We start from the raw sequence: 23,880 nt of genomic DNA on the forward strand, positions 1-23,880 counted from the left end.
ATAAATGGCAACCTATCCCAAAACAAGTTAAGATAGTTTCATGTTTCTAGAATGAATTTTAATTGTTCTTATTCAGCTTGGAAATTCTGAATATTCAGCAGCATATTAAATATATGTTTCTATATTAAGTATATAATCATACTAAAATAAGAAAAAAGCTGTATTAAGCTTTACTAAAAATATTGCTGTAGCTACTGAGATAGATATAGAATATCATCTTGTTTAAGGAATTTAGTGCTTTCTTGGGCTGTCACTTGACAACAGTGTTTATCGATAGTATAGGCTGTGGTTCACCATACATATTACTTAATTACCTCTTTTTTTGTGAACCAGTTAGTAAAATTTAGAAGCTGGGCCTTGAGAAATATTTGGATGACATTAAGCACCCTTAATTAAGCTTACCTTGCCTTAATTCTTGATTTTTAAAGTGCTCTTCTAGTTTTCCTTTCAATATTCCCCCAAGTTCTTCAAAGTGTTCATTGTTAAGGCAGCCATCTCCCATTACTTCAATACACTAATGAAATAAAAGTTCATCAACTTGAAAAATGATGTTCAAACAATTTCAAGTAACACTTTCCAAAACACTCTATATATAATAAAATAAATAACTAATCATACTATTTACATCCAACCTTTCCTCCAAAGAACTCAAGCTGCTGTACTTGCTTCTCCCTACTTCATTTTATTGGCTATATTACAAAGTTTGTGTAAAATATTAATAGTATGAGCTTTAAATAAATTAAATTTCCCTTTTATTGCTTTTAGATTATGAACAAACATTGCCACAGGCACAATCTTAGAAAAGTCATTCCTTCTTGTGAAATAATTGTCTTCTCAAAGATTACCCGCTATGATTGTGGTCTTTTAAAAGTACTTGCATAAAAATAAATTTTAAATCAATCAATCCCCAACAGGGACTTTCAATGCACTAATCTAATCACTTAAATTGCAAACTAAATAAATATCTACCTAATTCGGATTACCAGTTTTCAATGCAAGGATAGATAGGTTTACCGGTATATTCTTGTACAGTAAGAAAACATACAGTTGGAACTAGGAGTTTTTGTTCACTAACCATTTAAACTTTAACAACCTTTCGCTGTTGCATCAGTTTTGTAAGAAACCTAGCAAGTTTGTTTGACAATTTGATGTCTTTCAAAAGAAATTCACAAACAATATAATCTCAATCGCAAGGCACCTAAAGTCGATTGCTAAATATACTCTGCTTCACAATGCTAATACTGCTCTGCCTTTGCACAAAAATTCTCAGACAATAACTATATTCTTGGTTTGAAAGATTGGGAATATATAAGGATCTCCAGGTTTTCCTTCCCTCTTCCCTTCGTCTCCGTTAGAGACAAACAGAACTTTTTACTTTTAGTTAGTGCTTAGTGCTTTGCTACAAAAGGTGAATATTTCTAATTGCTTGTTGTAAGGAGGGGGAGTGTGAGCCTAAGGCTTATGGCTACTTGCACCTGCTTGTCCAAATTCAGATAAAACATGAGCACTAGGACAATATGAAAATTATTAATTTAAATTCTCTTTTATTTCTCCTTACTGAAAATATATAACATATTCTATTCAGAGAGACAGGAAAGGTAGCTTATGCAAAGTAAAATATTACCTTGGCAAAAGAATGCATTATTTCTGACAGTACATCTGAGTCAGGTTCTGTCCCTATGGCCTTGATAAGGGCATCACACATAAAATGCCACATCTGGGTGAGGTATTCTGGGCCACGAACTCTTGCACATTCCAGGAGCAAAGGCATAGATTCCGCAGCTGCCACACGAACACGTTGAATTCATTAAGGTAAATGACTGCCAAACATTTTTTTACCAGTGTCAGACAACCACCAACCATATAGTTTCCTTCTTGAGGCTATGATCGAATCCCACTTTTCCCAGTTCAGAATCCTAGGATTCGATTTTAAATTACAATTAAGCATAGAACATTATATATCTGTTACAATTTGATTCCACTCAACGAAGTAAAAAACACATGACGTAAAGCGCATTTAATATTGATTCCTGGATTACATTTTGGACTACATGGAAGGATAAATGGTATAGTGCTTAGCAATTTTACATTTGAAAAGGTGCTTAAATATTGCCTATCCTTTCAAAATGAAGGTAAATTAGTAAACCACCTCCACATAATGTTCAAAACTGGTGGTGTGATCCTTCAGTGTTGCCTTAGCTGAATATAGGCCTTTGCATCATTGCAGCTAAATTAGAATCCTATACACCAGGGGTCGGATAACCTCCCCCACCGCCTTGAGGACCACAACCCTTTTGGTGAAATTTGTTTGGGCTGCATGTCAACACTGGGCGAGACTCAGAATCACTCACTCACAAACTCCCTCCCTCTTACATACAACCCCCTCTTCCCAGCCTAAACAATTAGGATTAAAAATCAGTTTGCATCAGCACAAGCTGTTTTTGAGCCCAACTAGTATATGTGGAGAGGAATTTTGTGTGTGCGCGTGTGTGTGTGTGCATGTATGTTACAGCGCATGGAGAAAGGAGATTTAACTCTTCCTTTCTCAGCTGTGAAGCTCCCCTCTTAAAATCATCCCCATGTGGCAATCAGGCATTAATGGAAGTAGTTATTTTGGAGGCTGTGGGCTGGGTGGGGAGATCCTATAGGTCACGTTCAGCTTGTAAGCTGGAGATTCCCCATCCCTAAATATGGAAAGCAAGGCAGAATTATGCACATCTGCCACGGAAAAGCCTTAAAGAAGAGGGGTACCATTCTATCAGCCCTTTTAAGAGTCTTAATATGCTGATTCTGTAGGAGTTCTATCCTGCCTCAATGACAAGATCTTACAGCTCTTCCAAATAGCTTACAGCAGTGGTTCCCAACTGGTGGTCCATGGATGCTGGGGTGGTGGTGGTTCGTAGCACCATTCACGTTACAAAACCTACCACAGAGATATCCATAAATATTTGAAAATGGGGGGTCCATGGCTTGGCTTTTGAAAAGCAGGGGGTTCCAGTACTTAGCAAACTGGGAACCGCTGGCTTACAGGATGACATCAAAGTATTGTGAACATTTTGCAGGTTACAATATTAAAACTTCACAGGGCATTTACAGACACATTCTCGTAAAAGGATATCATCATGGAAATAGAATTTTAACAAAGGAACCATCAGTTTTACAACTTGCTCTGTGTACTCCACAAATCCTTCTTTCAGCTCTTTGGCATAGCAAACCTAAAACAAAAAAATGTAAGCATTTTAGAAAAGGAATACTGTTGTGCAATTATTAAATGACCATCAGGTATATTGAGAAACTATTAAGCAAACAGGAAAAACTACACCTACAAAGATAAAGGAAAATGGGACGCTCTTGTGTCGCTTGTGATAAGTTGGTGCACTTTGTCTGATTAATTCATTCCTACACGTCTTTGACTTTACAGAACAATTAAATCTTTTAACAACAATAACATTCCACAAGTGTTATCTAGTCTGTCCATACCCTTCCTTCACTAAAGTTGGTCCCATTTTCTCTTCTCTATTCCCAAGGGCAAATGCTCCCTATCATTAATAGCGTGAAAGAGCCTACTGAGTCACCAGGCTATTCCACCCTTCTTGCTACACCCTCCTAAATTTTTATTGCCCATGAGCCAAATTCAGCTCCTGAGCTGCAGTCTACTCCAGCTTCTGGGCCTCCATACTGCTGAATACGGATTTCAGTTCAAACAGTGTGGTCAAAATAGTACGCACCAACATCTGGCATGCAGTTGCTTTTTCTTCAAGGCCTGCAGTCTTGATACCAAAACTCTGCTGGTCACCCAGATTTACAAATTCCCAGCCATCATCGTCACTCATGTTCTCCATATCTTGTGCTATCGAGAGAGAAAACGATTAGGAGAGCTGTGCCCTTCCTTACAGCTAATTTAAGAATGGAATAAGTCTCAGAACTTACTGTCAAGGAGAGCCACTTCGGGCTTAATTGATGCAGTTTTCATTAAAGGACCCATCACAACAGGGAGGTACTGCTGGAATTCCTTTCCAAGGATCTTGCACATTCTAGCCCATGCAGAAATCATATACGATATCTGAAAATTAAGAGTCTTTGTTTACTTTTCTTTTCTGCAAGAATACTTTCTTAAAAGTTGCATTACTGCCTGTGCTGAGCAAAAATCAAACCCATCTTAAAAATTAAGTCGTACAATTATTTTCTACAGGCATCAGCTGGGCAGTAATCCTTAGCATTTCAAAATTGCAGTTTTGAAGATTTCTAGGGGGAGCGTTCTAAGTCCCCATACTGCAGACAGGGGTGAGGCTGAAAAAGAATAGCTTGCCCAAGGCCATCTAGTAAGCTCATGGGCAGAGGTACGATGAGAAGGGAACATTTCATCTCGGTAGCCAAAAGCCACTCTCCCATTAGATAACAAAAACTGCAATCAGCTGGAGCCACAACACTCAGCAGGAAATTAAAAAGCCAAAACTTTTGACTCCAGTCAAAAATGGTTTCTGAATACTGCATTGATAAAGATGTAGGAAAGTACCACAGAACTGCACCATACCAGTGTTATAAACAAAGCACATTCCTTATCTGTCTTTCCCAGTGAATCCTATTTTCTGTATACGAACTGTCCATATAGGCAAGGAATGTGACTATAGGAAAAAGTGACTCCAGAGAGCAGTGGGACAAGCGCAGAATGCAGAAGCTACTGTAGATTGGAACTCACAAATCACCCAGATGAATGGGGTTGGAGAAAGGTCTCAGATTTTTTTCCATCTCATCTCCGCTCTATCACACAATGACCCTTTAGCTAGTTTGGTATAAAGCTAGCATTAGTTCCGCAGCTTTTCCCTTCTCCAAATACAACCGACTGGAAAAAGGCAGATTTGGGCCACTTACATACAGTGAAATCTCGAACCAAGCTAAAACTAAAACAAGTCACATTGCCACGGAAACCTTTTAATCTACAGATCCTACTAAAAATGCATGTGGCAACAGAAATTTTGGCCAAAGTATGGGTCAGCTTTCTAAACAGCCACCGCCCTGACAACAGGCATGAGATACTCTAGTAATAAGGTGCTTTCAAAGGTAAAAGTAATGCTTTGACATACCTGAGGGTCGTCATCTTCCAGGTCATTGAAGTCAGTCTGTGTTTTCAGCAAGAGCTGCATCACATCTGATGCATCCTGCATGAACTATAAATAGGAAGAACCAGGAAATCATGTCAGGGCGGCGAAATAGTTATTTCCTAAGTAAAAAGCGTAATACTCATGGTTTTAAACTGGTTTCAATCAAAGAATGCAAGAACACAGCAAGTTATGAACATCTGAAGTGACATCGAAAGCAGTGAAACCAAGTGCATTCAGATGCTGCTTGCTGCTAACTTATATAAAAAGGTAAAGGGACCCCTGACCATTAGGTCCAGTCGTGGCCGACTCTGGGGTTGCAGCGCTCATCTCGCTTTATTGGCCGAGGGAGCTGGCATACAGCATGACTAAGTCACTTCTGGCGAACCAGAGCAGTGCACGGGAACACCGTTTACCTTCCTGCCAGAGCGGTACCTATTTATCTACTTGCACTTTAACGTGCTTTCGAACTGCTAGGTTGGCAGGAGCAGGAATTGAGCAACGGGAGCTCACCCCATCACAGGGATTTGAACCACTGACCTGATCGGCAAGTCCTAGGCTCTGTGCCACCTGCGTCCCATGCTAACTTATATAGTTATTCAAAATTTCAGAAAATAATTGTAGAGCCAGATGGAAACAGTTATGCAATCCAAACACCTGCACAAATGCAACAGTCGCCACACCAAAGCAGCCTGAATGGATTACACTTCAAGACAATAGTTTCTTATAAGAGACCAGAAAGGATATGAGAGCACCACAGTAGTGTTGCAAATAAACATGGGTTCACCATCCATACTAAACTGGAGAGTCCAGATCAGCTACAGAAATCTGACACCACAGGGAAGAAACAGGATCTATCTAGTTGGCCTCTAAGAACCTACTTCATTTAGAATGCTAGCTTTAGATTAGTCATTTAGGCTATCTTAAAAACTTGGAAATCCCAGGAGAAAATGTGAGTTCATGAGTTATTACAGTGAGAGCCTACTACATACTGAAATACAGCAGAGAACAATAGTCAAACACATAAAACAACCAAATTTATTTTCAGTTTGTGTGTTGAACCAAAGATGAACTGTTACAGAAGCTCTGCTAATGCCATCTTGGTAGTCAAGATAACTCTACAATTAATTGGTAGTTGTTGTAGCAATGAGCTCATAGATGCTTATATTCACTTGCTTTGATATAAACTAATTGGCTTGCTTTGATGTTATCCTTATCGGTGGGCTTGGGATCCTGGGCTCTAAGCCCAGAAAGGGGAACTATCTGTAATAGTTGGGTATTTGCCACCTATGCCCTCATCTGGGAAGCGGGAGCAATGGGAGATCCTGGGCAGCATGATGCATGTTCTTTTGTTTATAAAGAATGTGGGCACTTTTGCTTAGGTGCAGACAAGTCATCTCCTAGCTGTGGACTCCATCCCATGTCTGCAAAGGCTAGGAGAACTGGCAGGCTGATAAGAAAGTTACAGACCTATAGCTAAATAAAGAATTAGAACTGGTCATTCAGATGTCTTGGGCAGGGCTGCCTCCTGACACCAGTGTTGCTGCTGCTTGCTAGGACAGGGGTGAGATTTTGGGCTGAAAAGGCACATAGAGAGAGCTGTCAGTGCATCCACGCAGCCCTTACTCTGATGCGTGAAAGCGATGCCAGTTTTGGGGAGTGTGGCTTCACAGCACCGCCTCATCATGCCAGCTGCTCCTGGCTTGAATACAATACTGTTCACTACACAATGAAAGAGCCAGAGGATGACTTGGGCTCATGGAATCCCTCCCTCCCCACTCCTGCTGTGTGACTGAGGACGAATTTGGGAGCTTTTGCATCTTTTCAGTTAACCGTGGTTTGTTGCATCAGCTATCAGCTGCTAACACCAACTATGGGCAGTTTGAAACAAGACAACTTCAAACCATAGTTTCTGAAGCTGGCTTTCTTAAATAACATTGTTTTAAGCGCATGCAGTGGTTTACAGTACATAGGAAACTGTGGTTACACAAAAAATAGATCAAAAGCTTCAAGAACCTTCTCCTAGCTATGTGGGAGGAAAAGAGGGGAGCATGTGAGCTTCGGGCTGATCATGTTGCACTAAGACAGGGGTACAAAACTTTTTGAGGGCTGGAGGTCACAATACACAACTGAAAAACTGGGAGGGCGCCACTTTTGAGAATGCCCTCTGCCTAGTTCCCTGTAACCACTAGCAGTACTATTAATAGTCAGCATACATTAATAACACAAGAGCTTGCTACATCAGGTCAATGGCCCATAGAGTACAGTATCCTGCTCTCATAATAACAAACCCGATGCCTATGGGAAGCCCAAAAGCAGTATCTGACTGCAACAGCACTCTACTCCCTTGTGATTCCCAGCTGCTGGTATTCTGGGATATTTGCGCACACAAAGCCATTTCCCATGAAAACATAGGTGCTTATTTAATTCTTATCAACTTACCTTTTCTTTACCTACTGCAAGGCCAATTAAGCTGATGCATTCTATGGTTTTCCCTCTCAAGAGTCTAAGTTCCTTCTGCACAGCATTCTCAACAATGTGTTTAAGAGAAGGCATAAATAAATCATAGTATGGAACAAACTTTTCTTCTGCTGTATCAGCAACTGATGCAATGGATGTAACGACCTGTTCCAGAACCAACTTAGTGCCTTCTTCTATCAGCTGTTGGGAGAAAAAAACATTTTTTTAAAAAAAGTCATGACATCTCAAAGCAGGATTTTAGTCAAACCAATTCTGCTTTCAAACCATCCTCCAGTTGATTGTCTTACCTCCTGCAATTTTAATACCATAGTGGAATGAAGATGCTTCACTAAGTTATCTAAGTAAGGAATAAGCAGTGATTTGGGACAGTCTTCAGTGAAGTTGATCAGAGCAGCGGCTGCATGAGCCTGAACTCGCTGATTGCCTTGGTCTTCCATGGTCTGCAGGAGAGCTGCAATTACCTACAACACAGATGGCTACTGTGAGTGAACTGTCTCAGAATGAATTTGGTTGATATTGAATTACATAGCTTTCTACTTGCCTTCTCGTGGAATTTTTTCTGGAAGCCTGGTGCAAAGTCTGTAGCCATCTGGCCAATTGCATTGCAAGCTGCATATCTTACTCTTGGGTGCTGAAATATTTAGCTTTGATTAATAAATTCATAAAAGAATCAAATGCAAACTTTGAAGAAGGCAAGTGCTTTAAACTTACAGGGTCCTGAAGAAAAAGCAAAACCAGGTTAACTATTTCATTCAGAATCCCCTCCATCTGTTGGTGACAGCCTTCGCCAATAGCTGAGAGAGCCATCAAGCCAGCATGTCTACACTTCCAGTCAGCTGCATTGAAAGATATTGAATAGAAGCAATATTGTTTAGTAAAAAGCATACAGAAACTAGGAATATATTTTTACACATAACATGAGTCTCTTCAAGCCAATTTCAGTGGCTCTCTCTCTTATTCTAAGCTGTGAATACAACCTTCATCCTTTCTCTCTCAAGCTGCACATTGTGGTTTGAGATCCTGGTTAGTAAGCTGATATTAAGGAACCAAGGTCTGCCATATCAAAAGCCACAAGCAATGTGAATTGGGAAAGGGGAGCACATTCTTCCTCCAGTGGTTTAAAAACAGATATTTTTTTTCCCTTTCCAGAGGTCCAAGTGCTCTGCTTTTAGCAGTATTTCCCCCTCCACAGATTTCAAAGTATATTCCTGTAAATGAAGATCAGCTGTTATAGCAACTTCCGATGGACTTTGAGAGCTGTCAATCACATGTCATAATTATGACATCAGGTAACAGATTGGTGGTCTTGCCCACAAGCTGAAAGTTAGCTCACAGGAGCCAGGAAAAGTACGGATTTGACTCGGTCTACTTCTCCACACCTGCATTACAGCAAAGGTTAGAATGCAAGGCAGGCAGATGAAATCCTACTACCCATTTATTTGTTTGGACAAATAAGGAGAATGACACATTGATACTCCTGTTCACACACTTGGGACACTCCTTGAATTGGAGGAAGGGTTTACAGTCACAATGAAGAACAATCCTGGATTGCAGAACAGAATCAATCCTGATGAATCTGTTCCCAGAACCTTTAAATATTAGGCAAAATTAATAACTCTCTCCTACAAGCAATAACTGCACAAGAAGCTCCTACTAAAGATCACTCAGAACTGTTGCTGAAAGAACAAATTGCACCTTGCCACTGGCTTCAAAGTTACTTAAGCCTGTCTTTGATGACATTTTTCACTTGTTTTAACAGCTCAGCACCAGAAGCATTACCACTGATTAGCATGTTGTAACATCTGCCTTGAGTCCAAAATTAAATTACTTACGATTCTGAAGCATTTGCATAATATGTTCTTTTATCATAGGCAGGACAAGTTTTCCACCAAGGCCACAAGCCATTCTGTCCAACGCACTCTCACCAGCAACAGCATTGCTAAAGTAAGTTTGTAAAAAAATAAAAACCTGTAAGTCATACTCAAAGCAGACCCTATGAAATCAATGGGCTTGCAATTTAGCCTTGACTGACTTTAATCTGCCAGTTTCAATGCAATCTCCTCCAAGAATGACTTAACTGGTTCCAACCCAATAAATTAAGTACTCAGTTGTATTCCTTCCTAGTATTTTTGGTTTCTCAGGAAAACAATGTGTACTTTATCCATTAGATGCAAAGGTATTCAGAGGCACAGCTTTCATGACACATTTTAAAATTCAAATTGATTTTGCATTAAACCCACTTTTGTTTTTAATAGAAATTCATCAAGACATTTATTATACTGAATTTTGTATTTCATACTGGGAGATGGGCTATGCCCCCCCCCCAAAGTCAGCATATAAATAATAAAAGTTGAATTCTGGTTTCAAATGATGGCATAGTTACATAGTTCAGTTACTCCTGCAATTGTGGGCTTAAACATAGCCTGATAATTACACAAACTGAACCAGTGGACTGAAAGCAGGTGATTATTTTTCAAAGAGTGATTTTCTCTGTGAGATCATGGCATCTAAAACTCAAGTGCATCTGCCATGAACTTGCAGGCAACAGCCTCTGACCAGGCTGCAGGGACAGTGGGAATTGTTGAAGATTCTAGAATCATAGAATTGTAGAGCTGGAGGGGACCACAAGGGTCATCTAGTTCAACCCCCTGCAATGCAGGAATCTTTTGCCCAACATGGGGCTTGGACCCACAACCCTGAGTTCAAGCGTCTCATGATCTAATGACTGACCTATTCCAATAATGTCAATTCTCAAAAAGATGGCTGGACAATAAAAGCTATAAACGCCTATTAAAGAATCTGTTGCTCAGCTTCATGATTCTGTACAGAGAACTGCAGCTAGGCTTGACCAAGCAGAATCCAGACTGTCTAAATTGGACAACAGTGCAGCTGCATATGACACATCATTGGGGGCACTACAAAAATCTACTTATGTGATGATGGCTAGAATGCTTCAACTTGAAAACTGCACACAAAAATGCAATATGGATTCTTGGCAATCTGGCCAAAAGTAAGATCAGCCTGTTGAGTTCACTGAAAATGTTTTATGAAAGATACTGGCATTACCTGAATATTATCAACTTGGCAGAGATCGGGCTCACCAGATATCAGCCCTCTCTTTACAGGTTACAGATAAACTTTGCCAATTTTTGGATATATATATTTTTTCCATTTTAAGTTAGAGTTTCTGCTGCAATGTGCCAGAAAGGGGTAACTTCACTGAGGAATGGAACAGCATAACATTATGCTATTTGCAGATTGCACAAAAGAGACTCTAATCAACAGAGATTTTTAATGAAGCATGGCAACAGGAAATTATTTACTTGGTAAGTTTCTCTGATACTTTTTGCTTTTGTATAGGTGATCAGCAACATTCATTTTTCATCCCAGTACACAGCAGAGGAACAACACATCATTGGAATAAATCCAACACTGGATGCAGAGTGAAATGTTCCAGTGCTTTAAGGCCTTCTCTTCTGCTATCGCTGCTGGACTGGAGATACTAATTTGAAGTGATTACGGCTTATCTTCATTGCGAAGGCGTACGTGGTATTAAATCGTGATGTGACTGAGGACGTTCCTTCAACTTATAACTGTGGCCTTTTTATTATGCTCTTACAGATTGTTACATATTATTAATGTTTGTATTCCTTTTAAAAAATGATACTCTATTATGAAATAAAATAAATAAGAGAAAAAATTGGGTAAACAAAGAAACGGTTCACTGCCATTATCTCAAAACAAAGTATATTCTCAAGAGACTACGGAATGAATAAGATGCAACAACAAAAACCGACCTGATACAGATAAAATACAGAACAAATGTTATGAATACCAAATAAAGCCATATCTCCTCAGGGCTTCCATCACTCTGATTGGCCTGTCATATGAGCAGCAAATGCATAGGTTAAGCTGCACCCCGAGATACCCTTAATTTAGGAGTCAGTTTCTCAGAAATGAGAACAAGCAGTACTTTATTGAACCAATATTTAAAGAAAAACCTAAGGACTCCTTCCATCAGCAGCCCTGCGATATGGTCAAACAAGCACTGGCTAATAGAAAAATTGTTAGTGGTTTGCATATTATGTCTGTAGTCAACCCTTACTTTTATCGCAGTACTGGATTCCAGTGTGTTCTATTTTTGTGTGTGAAAAATCTAAGGAGACAATGGGATGGGAGGCATGCTGTTATCGAATATGAAAGCTGTAGTGGGGTTTTTTGTCCTCCCTTTTCTTGGTTTCTGGATATGAATTTTTCTCCTCCCCCTGCCCTCTCTTTTTTTGATTGGCATTGCAAGTTTTTACAGATGGTGCTATGTCAACATTTACACAAAGTGCCTGTTTAATCTGTTTGCTCAGCATGGATACATACTATAGATATTTACGTTATAAGGATCTTGTGGTTTCTATACTGTAATATAGATGCCTGGAAAGTGTCCTCCTAGCTTACCAACAAATACACTATCTTTGTGATTTATATGGATTTTAGTAGTGTTACATGCCTGAGCATTAGGAGATTTTATACATGTTGTGGTGGGGAAGAGTAATAAGTGTTCCAAACATATTGGTGACAAATATAATACCAGCAATGTAACCATCATATGACTTTAAATTTTGCACATGGAGTGCAAAGAACTTATCCTAAAAAAAGAGAACAGGTGCCCTCTAAACTCAAAAAACTTAAAGCTTATCTTGTGGTTTACGGGACTGTGTGCTAGTGGCCATTTTAAGAATTCTCAGGATGTGGCTAATTTTGGGATCTAATGATTAAAGAAGAAAAAGACCTATAGCACTTAAAAATTTAGCAACTAAAGAGACATAACATACATTGTCTTGTCAGTTACAATTTGACCCATATGCACGTGACAAATTATGGGGTAATTCAAATTTTAAGATAGTGGCAGTCTTTTTTGTGGAAGAAATAGGTTGACTGAGGAATTTATACAGCTGAAATGTTCAAATGGGAGACAATATCTTCAATTACAACACCTGTTGGTGTCTATTTATAAACTAACTGCTCTGAGTGCTTTGGCACCTTCTAAATTGTTGGAAGGAATTACTGGATCTTCTCAGAAAGTTAAATCCGCAACTACTATTTATAGTTGCTTATTGGACCTTTGTAAAGTAGATGCTCAGAAACTTTGGAGTCTCAGTCTAACCTACACCACAGGATCGTTGCTGGGATAATATGGGGAGGAGGAGAATATATGTGCCATTTTGACCTCCTTGGAGGAAAAGTGGGATATAAAATGTAATGATATAAATAAACAAAACCCAAACAATGGAAATTGCTTCAGAATCTATACAGAATGTTTCTTCAGATTTATAACAGAGGTGGATGCAGCAAAAATGTTGTTTCAGGTATATTAGATTCCACAACATTTGTAGAGTAAGGCACTGTCTAATACAGCTAGATGCTGGAGGTGCAATGCTGAAAGACCTCAGTGATATATTCTTTTTAGTCTAAAGCTGAATTTCATATAAATTTTGTACTGGCAAAATCCATCTGCAGGTTTTGTTTTACTGCAGGTGCCGTATTTTTAAACTATATTCCAATAGTATGCACATTAATAGCAGGACAATAAGTGGATATTGTGAGCACTTATGGTTGTCAAGAGACATACACCTTGATCCTGGAAGGATAAATGCTCACTGTCCATTGTGCAATGGTCTGAGAACTTACAAGGCCCTCGCTGCATTTGAACGTAGGACTTCGCTTCGCAGGTGTCCGCAAGCCTTGCGAGCCCGCGGGAGCTCCCCCCGGGCGCGCAAGGCTTGCCGGCCTCCGGAGGGCACCCCGTGCTGGTGTCCGCAAGCCTTGCGAGCCCAGCGGGAGTTGCCGCCGGGCTCACAAGGCTTGTGGATAGCAGCCTGTTCTGGGGGCTGGGGAAGCTCGGGCTTCCCCCGCCCCAGCCCCGCGGCTGGGGGGGGGGGAGAAATAATTTTTTAAAATTCATTCCCCCCCCCCAAAAAAACCGAGGTGCGTCCTATGGGCCAGTGCGCCCTATAGGGCGAAAAATACGGTATGTTTCATTTTAGAGGGAAATACTAATGGCCTTTGAATACTGACAGTATATTGTTAGTGCATTATTTTTCTGTCCTTCAAAAAAGCTTTCTTTTCTTTGTTACACATGACACTTAAACAAACGTTGAGCCCTTTAATAGATCAAACACAGTCCATGTCTTACTGTTTGCAAAGACTGCTGTAGTCATAAAGTAACCAGTCCTAGGAAGTATCTTTTATTCAGTTTCCTGCTCCTATACAAATTCGGTTGAAATCTCAACATAAAATTAGTTACAGTCTTTAAGTAAGCTTGAGTACACTCCAGCATGTGAACAAACTGCTCTAGTAAATATGCCATTTATTTTTGGTTTCTGGCATACACATAATTTACTAAGTAGTTGCCAAGAAAGCAAAAGATATGTTCTAAATATAGCAGAGTGCTCCTGGCACGTTGTAAACTATACTTTAATGGCTATATCAATAAATGCGAATAAATCATTTAAATAAAAAGCTGATATATAAATCGGAAACATGAAACAAATTACTGATATGCATCAACACACCGATCTACCTTATTGTATTCTGAGAGTTATCCCTTTACAACTAAATTCTATGCTTCTGAAAACTCTGATTTCAAAAAAAGGAATGACTGAGAAGGACCATGCTTGCCTCTAGAAATCACATAACAAATGATTTTCATAGAAGCATCTAGTGAGAGAGACAGATTACTGTAATAAAGATGTAATCAACATTGCCTTGGCTTTAAGAACTGCATGTACAACTGGGGCTTTTGTCCCCCCCTCCACTACAGTCCCTACAGGATATGAGATCTTCTCTACAGACAGGTAGGAGAGTTCTTCCTCAGTACTTGTTCTCAGCAAAGTGTGCTTTGTAAGAAAGGATTCTCTTTTGCAAAAATCTGGGGTTTTTAAGGTGAGAAAAGTTAAGCACCATTATTTTCTTACCTGCACCAACCTAAGGGCTAATTATATATAACGTTAGCTCCCATTTGAACACCTTCGCATGAAGGTGACATTTAAAACCTGGCAGCTCAACGTGGGGATGTTGCATACACAGGTAATGGTATGCAAGCCAGCAGGAGGTGTGGCGATCACATTGCAGTTTAACAAGCATTTGGTTTCATAAACGGTATCGGTCAACTACAATCATAGGGTGCCTATCCAGACCTATAACTTCCGCTACCTGCTCTCACTCACTAAACCACCTCTCAGATATTTACTTGTCTTCCTAGCTCCTAACTGTTCCTGACTCAGCTTATTTCGCTACACTAACTCAACCTACCCCCAGACTCTATCCCAATTCACTCCCACTCCAACCAACCAACCAACCAACCAACCAACCAACCATCCAACTCCCAACGAACTCCTCATTCACCCCTCCCAGAGCTGGTTTTATAGTCCCTCTGACTCCACCCCCTGGGTTCTGATTGGGTAACTTGTTTAACTATTTCACCTCCAGCACTCTCAAATGTTAACATCACAGTAGGTACCAAAGAAAAGCTTGCAATGAAAGGGAGGCCTTGAGAATGGCAAACCATATGATTTTTTTTCTTTTTTAAAAACAACTCATTTACCTGTCAAAGTCATCATCTTCTAACTCATCAGAATTTGCCCAGTCTTCATCTTCTTCTAGGTCAACCATCATTGTTAACATCTGAGGAACTAAGGAAATTAACATTGCTCAATCTACAGAAAAAGGTCTAACAGAGATCTGACTGCTCATGAACAGCCACCTCACATCCCAGTAGAATTCATGAAGCAATGTGGCACTTGTCCATATTTCACTCTGCCACAACACGTACCAACAGAGTAATTTTGGATTGTGAGGCACAAGTTCTGAATTGTATCTGTGCAATTGCCCCACAGGGAAGGATTATTATATCACATGCTTTGCGTGCAGAAGGTGACAAGCCAAATCCCTGGCATTTCTACCTAAAAATGGTTGCAAGGTAGGAAGTGGGCTAGATGGACCGTTGAACTGACTCAATATAAACTAGCTTAATATATTATTAATATTAGTATTATTGTTTAAATTTGTATACCACCCTATACCAGCAGATCTCAGGGAAATTCACAACATAAAATCACAATACAAAAACACAAAACACATAATAAAAACAAAATCAAGAACAACCTATTAAGCCGCTCTTGGGTCACAAAAAATCAGCTCACAGGCAGCACTGAGAATACCTTCTTAATAAGCATGTGGTGCCCATATTAATAAAGTTAATGAGTGTTTTATTTTTGCTTCATGCTGGCCCCATTTTAGATTCAACAGTCAGGGCTGCATACTTGACAGAGTCTTATAAAAAAGGCAAAACACCGTCCTTCTGGTTGTTTGGGGAGCAGACTAGAGTAGATCAGTAGGATTTTGGCTTCTAAAAAACAGCTCTGTGAGTACTGTATAAGATCAGCGCATGTATCTTTTACCTAATCTACAAACCTATGCCACATTAACTGTTTTAATTCTAACTGAGAAAAAAATATAATAAAAGACATTAAATTTACTTACTAGCTTGTGCAACAATATTGATATGCCTTCTAAGCATAGCAGCTGCGGTCTCAGATAATGTAACTATTACTTCAAGAGCCAGTTGGCGTTGCATGTTGCTGAGATTAGTATCTGCACACAACTGAAAAAGAAAGATATTTAAGTATAGTACTAAAAATCAGGCCACCTATCTAATCAACCAAAACATGAATTGGGATGGGACAGTCAACTTACCTTCAAACTTAGTTGCAATGTAGGCTCTAAGTGTGGCCGTAGATACTTTGGAACCGTATCTGCAATCTCTACAAGGGACTTCAGTACCGAATCATCATTTTGGTAACAGGAGTCATTTACCGCCTAAAAGAGAATTCAGTTAATACCCTTTTCACCTGTAATTCACATTCAAATCCAAGCACTGTGTTAGGAAAACACTATTCAGTGCTTCAAGACACTGCAACCAAAACACATAACCAAAGACTAGAGGACATACTGGAGAGCTCAAAAAGTGGAAAATGTATCTTGTCTCATCGAGTTATTTCAAATAATTTCATCTACTAAGACATATTTTATTTGCTCACATTGCTCTTTTCCCTCTCAATCTCCTGCCTGGTGAAGATGCAACACCACCTGATCTCTTAACTATGATTAGGAGACTAAAAGCCAACAGGGTGCTCCTTAGCTCTCTCACCTCCCACCTCCAATAATGTTTTTATTGAGTATACCACTTCAATGGCTCTATGCTGTGAAGTAATCTTCACAGTGGATACAGTAGCTGCCCTTGCACACATTCCGGTAAAGCTCAAATTCAGGAAGCACGTAATCTGTATTTTAGGCATTTACAGTGTATTATTTATTAGGCTATGCCTTGTATTTAAACTTTTGCTACTGACACCTAGTGTACTTGATGCTCACACTAGAATTCATGTATTATTGACATGGAAACAGCAACACTCTTAAAATACAAGCCAGAGCCTATAGAAGGTAACATACTTCGGTCAACTTGATGGATGAGTTTTTACCTGCAGGATTCCTGGAAGTAAGTCTGCAAAATGTTTTAGAAGAGGAAGATTTTGCTCATTAGCAAGAACAAATGCAGCCGCAGCCCTAGCTGACAGTGTCCTGATCTAGAAGGAATATAAAATAGCAACATCAGTAACATACAGTGTTCCTCAAACTTTTAAATTCATACTTGTATGTCAAAGGTACTCATAACTTTTGCACTCACACCCACTCCCTCCTCACCAGATATTTATGTACAGAGATCCAATACATAGTATCAGTACTAAAACTTTATGCTCAAAAAGTAAGACACCGTGTCCTCCTAGAAGAAGAAGAAGAATTTGGATTTGATATCCCGCCTTTCACTCCCTTTAAGGAGTCTCAAAGCGGCTAACATTCTCCTAAAGCAGTAAACTAGAAAACATCCTCAGAAGAAAGGATATGCTCATCCTGAGCTTCCTTCTTCTTATATCAGGTTGAGATGATGCAGTTAAGTCCAATTATGTTGGACAAATACATATAATACACCAGCTTTTTAGGTCAAAGGCCTGCCTGAATAAAAATGTACTTGCCTGTGGTGAAAGGCGAAGGGGCTGAACAGATCCCTCAGAGACTAAGAGTAGCTAGTTAGAAAGGTTCTCTCTTTAGTTCTTGCCAAACAGGCTTCAGATGTTGGCAGGATAAAAAGAAGGGTCTCTCAGAAACATCTCATATAGGAAAATATGGTGATTAAGGTAGTTTGGTCTCTAGTTGTGTAAGGGTTTGTAGGTCACAACCAGTACTCTGAATTGTGTGCAGAAACAATGGTAGCCAATGAAGGTGTTATGAAGATAGGAGTCACATGCTCCTTATAAGTGTCCCAAGTCAGTCTGGCTACAGCATTCTGAACCAGTTTCCTAATGCTCTCCAAAGGCAGCCACATAAAAATAATGTTGCAGTACTATAAGATATAATTAAGATGAAACCTAAGCATGTATCACCTTGGCCAGATCTGAGGTTGGCACACAAGCATTAGCTGTGCAAAATAATTCTTGGCCATTACAAAAACCTGAGCATTCAGGTTCAGGGCTGAGTTGGGAAAAATATCCAAGTCACAAATCCAACTTTTAAAGCTAAGTGCATCTCTATCAAAAGCAGGCAAAATCTCTCTACTTTGATCAGGAACACTTCTGTTTTGCTGAAATTAAGCTTCCATTTGTTCTCTCTCATCTCACCCATTACCAGTGTTGGACACTAATTCAGACTTTGAACACAATCCTTGAATTTAGATGCAAAGGAGAAACAGAGCTGGGCATCATCAGCACATTGTGACTCCCCCAAAACTCAGGTGTCCACATCCAATGGTTTCATGTAAGCATGAGACACAAGATGGGACCCCGAAGGGCTCCACTGGCCAACAACCAAGACAAGTACAAGAAAATGCCAGAACCACAATCCCAAGGAGAACAAAAACTACTGTAAAACAGTGCTTCCAAGTTCCATCCCAACCAGGTAGTCTATCCTTCTGCAATGATTTCAACTGTTCAACAAAGCCGGCATGTTTTCATTTCGGGCGTTTGCTTTTTCAGAGTAGAAAACATTCCAAGATTAACAACGTTTTTCAGACAAAAGAGGAAATGAGTTTTGAATTACCGTGGGATTCTCCTGATCTTGCATACACTGCACCAACATCCGTTTGATGACATCCAAATAATGCTGCTGTTGATTTCCAAAAATACCAGGAAAGTTCCTAAAGGGACAATACAAAGGTGCATTTAAGCATCCCATAGGCCTTAAAAACTTTATGCAGAGCACCACACATCAAACTGTCTGCCACAAAGTTCTTCTGAGTTAAGTCAGAGCTCTGATGCAAGATCTAAAGTTCATACTCAGCTCACACAGAGCAATGGTAAGGCCAGTTAAGTCTCACTGTTGCCCCATGTGAATTGGAACATGCACCAGAATACACACAATAACTTCCCTGCGGATGATCACCCACCATTATCCAATTGCTTCTAGGAACCCTGCAACCCAGCCAGAAAGTCATGTTTGAAGATGTGGTTCCTAACAGAAATGTTAAACAACCTGACAATCTTGCATGACCATTCACTTGTCTGCAAATAATAGTATACCAGAAGATGTGAAGTGCAGCTTCGCGCAGTCCCACGTTTTGAGAGCTGACAGAGTCAAACAAAAACTTCAGCCCTTCAGGCCATTGGTTATTGCCATCCTCATCTAAAAGAGATAGAATATGAACATGAAGACAGGAATTTTTGAAACCACAATGGTCAACCAGAAATAATAATTTGTTTCATTTTCTTAAAGGGAAAAACTACCAAAATTGCATAGCATTTCCTTATAGGCTGTGAACTGTGAGGACATTATATTCTTGCATGGTTGCGAGGAGTATTTTCTAAAGCCCCACAGCACTTGGAGGAGAGATAGGAAAGCTCAGGCACAGTGGAAGATTAGAGAAGATGCTAAACAGGCTGACACTGTAATTGCACCCACATTCTAGAATAACCCACTTGCCTACTTCCTTCACTTGATTTTTTCTAGAAAGTGACAACATTTCTATTTAGCAAAACGTTTATGAAAGGATGATGCTGTCTGGTCAAACATGGTCATGTTTCTAGCCTATGATGATTCTGCTAGCTGTTCACCCTTTAAAATTATTATAAGTGCCTGTTTGATTTGTGTATTTTTCATTTAAGTTTACATTGCCTTTAAATGTTTTCTGACACAGCCAGCATCACAGAAATACAAATAAATAATAATAATATAATATACCTATTAGATTCCTGGCCAGCTCAGCTACGATATCACATATTTTTCTCCTCATACTGGATTGTGTTTCCAGCTGAATAATCAACAGTAATTCACTTTTGATAGCAGTTTGAACTTCAGGGGGTAACGTTGGATAAACTTCCTCAAAAGAAGCTGACAAAAGTCTTCGGAGAAGCACAGCAGCCATTTGTCTAGCCTATTAAGACAGATATACATTGTATGAGGGAGAATTAATTTCAACACAATATATTCCACTTCTGTTCTTTGCTGTTGTTTTCCTACAAAGCATAAACAAAACACCTAGAAGTTCAGCCAAAGTGCTGACTCTGCCACATCTATTTTTGGCATCTTTAGTCACATAGCTATTTTTTACTCAACTATTTCATGTCACAGTTGGTATAAGAACTAAACTAGGTGACTGACTCTATGTTAGAAGAACTTTGAACTTAAGAGACATTTAGTAAATAGCTTCAGCAAATTAAATCAAATGTTTTCTACCATATATTAACATTTATACGGAAACATCATGTGTGAACAGTTAACTTTGTGTTAACACGAACGAATAAAGTGAATTGTGTACAGATTAGGCATATATTAAAGACTCTATTGAAACATATTAATTCAAATGTTACTTTGAATACTTAAGTATTCATTCTTTCAAGCAAGTCATAACTGCAAACTCCAAATCAGAAAAAATGCAGAATGAATTCCTCAGGAGGGGGTCAATGGGTATACACTAACCACAGTAATATGAATTATCCGTTATTTCAGCTCATATATTGACAGTTAATTAGTACAAGGCATTTGAATCAACACTGGTGGCATGTTCTAATTGAAATACTGTGATGACAAAGGACCACAGCAATTTGCCTTATATAAAGTCAGACCACTGCTTCATCTAGTTAGCAGCTCCCCTCCCGGGTTTCAGGCAGGATATTCACAGCCCAACCTGGAAATGTTGGGGATTGAACATGGGAACTTCTACATGCAAAGCTGATGTTCTACTATTGAGCTACAGCCCTTCTGTAGGGAATAGGGAGCCAGCGAACATGCAGTCCTACCAAATGAGGAGCCACATTGTAGTGGACAAGTATGCTAAGGACAACAGAAATAGAATGTCTGAAAGACTGAACCACTTCCATTTGTGTTGTGTGGGAACATCTTTGGCAGTGTCAGGCAACACAGGCACTGTACAGATTTCTTGATGTATGTCAGATGCGATGGTTCCACCAGCGTACATGCCAGAATGCTCACTGTGATTTATTGCAATATTGATATATTTGGTCTTAATTTTGCATAGTATAGCAACACACGTGCATCTTATATACATAGCATTTTCAGCTGCCATTGCTTACTGATTGCAAATGCTTCTACTACAACAGTTGTTAAGTCAATAAGTGAAATTAAAACCTAATGCAGAAGCAATAATAGGTTTGGGCAGCAAATATGTTAAGGAGCAATGCAATAAGGAGTAGATTCCAAGACATTATGAGCCCAGAGGTGTATATTAGATAGGCTGCTTTCAGAAAACAGAATTTCAGACGGCACCAGGAGTCCAAGGGAAAGGGAGAACGCCTTAACTCGTGTACAGAAGAGAATTTAGGATCCAAACCAATGGGTCTATCAAGCCATTGAAAAAACCAATGGTTTGCCACTAAAATGGGAACTGAAGCTTCCAATCTATGGTGCAAAGACAGGAAGGAACTGTATGATCATGCTTGCTTCTTCCCATAAAACCGAACTGTGGTTTACTGCAGTAGTGTTTGCTACTCAGACAAATTTCCAATAATTCTTCAACTTACTGACATTGCTAGCAATGTATTTCTTTTCAGGTGCCTATTACAGCTTGTAACATTAAATACAATGCTACTTCATTTTACCACAACATGAAACAATGATTCAATTATGCTACTATAAATGTTTTGTAGGGACTACTTCTTAGAAAATACCTCTTCAGCAACCGTAGTATTTCTGACAGCTTGTAGAAGGAATGTAATTTTAGATTGGCCTGGTATGTTCTCATATGTTTCCTACGAAAGAAAAGAGAATAATTAAAAACAAAAACCATGAGGCATTAGTTTGACCCTCAAATATGCTCCAATAAGTTCAATTTTTAAATTTACTAGAAAGCGTATCACAGAAGCACCTATGTTGAGATTAACTTTCAATTTGAATAAGTTTGATCCACCAGTTCTATTGAACAAAAGTATAATTCTAAACTAAAACCTTGAAAATTAACTTTATCTTTTCCTTTAGAAAGCAAGACTAACATATCTATCAACATCTCTAAAGAGATTAGTGCTTGCTGTGTTCTTAACTCTGTTTTGCCAAATAGCGCTAGTTACTTTAGCCTATGTACTGCTTATTATTCTATCTAGCTCTTTACTTTTTACTTTGATTTGCCCTGTGAGACAGTCAGTGCTTTCCGTTTTTAACATTAGAATGACTGAGAAATGGGATTTTGTGGAATTGGCTGGAATGAACAATTCCCAATATTCTTTGCTTCAGGTATTTAAGTATACAGTTGACTTTCAATTTGCATTATTGCAGTTTTACAAACTTGATGGCAGGTCAACCGACATAGCATTAATTAAATGCACACAAAGTGGAAAGCTTAAAAGTTCTTTTGGTGTGGAAAGAGCTTTTAAGCTCTCAGGCTTGTTTACCGGCCTCAGGGAAGGTCTCAGATGGGCTCTGGATCTCGCTGGAACTTCCCAGAGCCCATGCAAGACCCTCCCAGAGCCAAGTAAGGAAAGCAGACAAAGCCCACTTCTCACACTGGCTTCAAAAAGGTAGCGATGGTCATGCAGGGGTGGTTCCAGGGCTGTTCTGACTATGCATGCTTTCAACTTTAGGCTACGCAAGTTGTGTGTATTCACACTGCATATTCAAAATGCAAAGAGCTTCAGGTTGACACAACATCCCTCTTGCATAGATTCCAGAAAACAAACACAAAAAAGGTTCAATGTAGCGTTGCGCACATTTTCAAAGAAAAACTGAACTCTTCAGCCTAGATCCTGCTAACTCTCCAAAGTAATCAAAGTGGAGAAGTAAAAAGAAATCAAGACCAAGGACTGCCTATTTCCATATGCAAACCTACTCCAAAAATTAGTGATCTCAACCCTCTCTTCTAATTTAGTGACATCATTCTCATTCATACTCAGCAGTGGCTGGTACGGTGACTCGCCATGAAAAATTGCCACTGCACTCTGACAGAGGGCTGAGAGTGATTTCCTTTCCTTACACTTTTTGTGCTGGTAGACAGTGACACATCCTTCAATATGCAAATACCTGGTGATGAATGTGGCACCCTACTCCCATCTCCCAGTGCCAAGAAGAGCAGGAGTTCCCTTTTCGGCTCCCATACACTGTCTACCAGCAGCTTCACCCACCTGACACACTGGCTGTTGCTATTCAGACTACTTTCATGACCCTAACCCATGTGGGCTTCCACTTAAAGAGCTCTCCTCAACTGGTTGGCTTTCCAGCAGAGGTTGGGTTAACTTTTTTCAGCATTTCATCCTGGGTAACCTTCCAGGGACCACACACCACCACTGTCTACGTCCAGAGGCAAAATGTTTTCCTCTCACATGGTCCTTACAATCTGGTCACATTATGAGCAACAGAAGAGAATTTATTTTTGCTCAAATACACCATTTGCCTCTTCTTTCATCTATGTTTCAGAAAACATACATGTATGCCGAGCGGCTTCACAATATTTAAATTGCTTGTGTTGGTATGTACAATGTTGAAAAATAATCAGACTGATCTGTTTTACATTAGGGTACTAAGAACAGGTTTTTTTTACCCTATTGTTCCCAATGAAAGAATGTGCTGAACTCTACTGACCGCTCCAGTGATGTAAATGATAAAAGCCCCAGCACAGCCATCCAATGAGAAAATGCTAAGCCAGACGCCGGTATTTATTTCAATGGAACAGAGATTCCCCACTAGGCTTTACAATAAAGGATGTAAAGCACTCCTGTGGGTGGAAATAAAGCGCTATCCTGATTTACTAATT

At 39.5% G+C, this 23,880-nt stretch overlaps 1 protein-coding gene across 1 annotated transcript in view; it reads right to left on the bottom strand.

The window, feature by feature from the left end:
• IPO5 (importin 5) overlaps window positions 1-23,880 on the bottom strand; it is a 34,366-nt gene that overhangs the window by 8,652 nt on the left and 1,834 nt on the right. The window contains exons 2-20 of the mRNA XM_028728269.2: window positions 21,809-21,889; window positions 19,863-20,055; window positions 19,205-19,307; window positions 18,726-18,822; window positions 17,114-17,218; window positions 16,329-16,451; window positions 16,116-16,236; window positions 15,178-15,265; window positions 9,413-9,519; window positions 8,292-8,416; window positions 8,122-8,211; window positions 7,868-8,041; window positions 7,542-7,760; window positions 5,085-5,168; window positions 3,931-4,063; window positions 3,729-3,850; window positions 3,119-3,215; window positions 1,625-1,797; window positions 403-514 (exon numbers count right to left, since the gene is read on the bottom strand). Coding sequence (XP_028584102.2) covers window positions 403-514; window positions 1,625-1,797; window positions 3,119-3,215; window positions 3,729-3,850; window positions 3,931-4,063; window positions 5,085-5,168; window positions 7,542-7,760; window positions 7,868-8,041; window positions 8,122-8,211; window positions 8,292-8,416; window positions 9,413-9,519; window positions 15,178-15,265; window positions 16,116-16,236; window positions 16,329-16,451; window positions 17,114-17,218; window positions 18,726-18,822; window positions 19,205-19,307; window positions 19,863-20,055; window positions 21,809-21,889 — 2,347 coding nt within the window. The remainder of the gene's footprint in view (window positions 1-402; window positions 515-1,624; window positions 1,798-3,118; window positions 3,216-3,728; window positions 3,851-3,930; window positions 4,064-5,084; window positions 5,169-7,541; window positions 7,761-7,867; window positions 8,042-8,121; window positions 8,212-8,291; window positions 8,417-9,412; window positions 9,520-15,177; window positions 15,266-16,115; window positions 16,237-16,328; window positions 16,452-17,113; window positions 17,219-18,725; window positions 18,823-19,204; window positions 19,308-19,862; window positions 20,056-21,808; window positions 21,890-23,880) is intronic.

This window comes from Podarcis muralis, chromosome 4 (assembly GCF_964188315.1).
Source record: "Podarcis muralis chromosome 4, rPodMur119.hap1.1, whole genome shotgun sequence".
Taxonomy (NCBI): Eukaryota; Metazoa; Chordata; class Lepidosauria; order Squamata; family Lacertidae; genus Podarcis; species Podarcis muralis.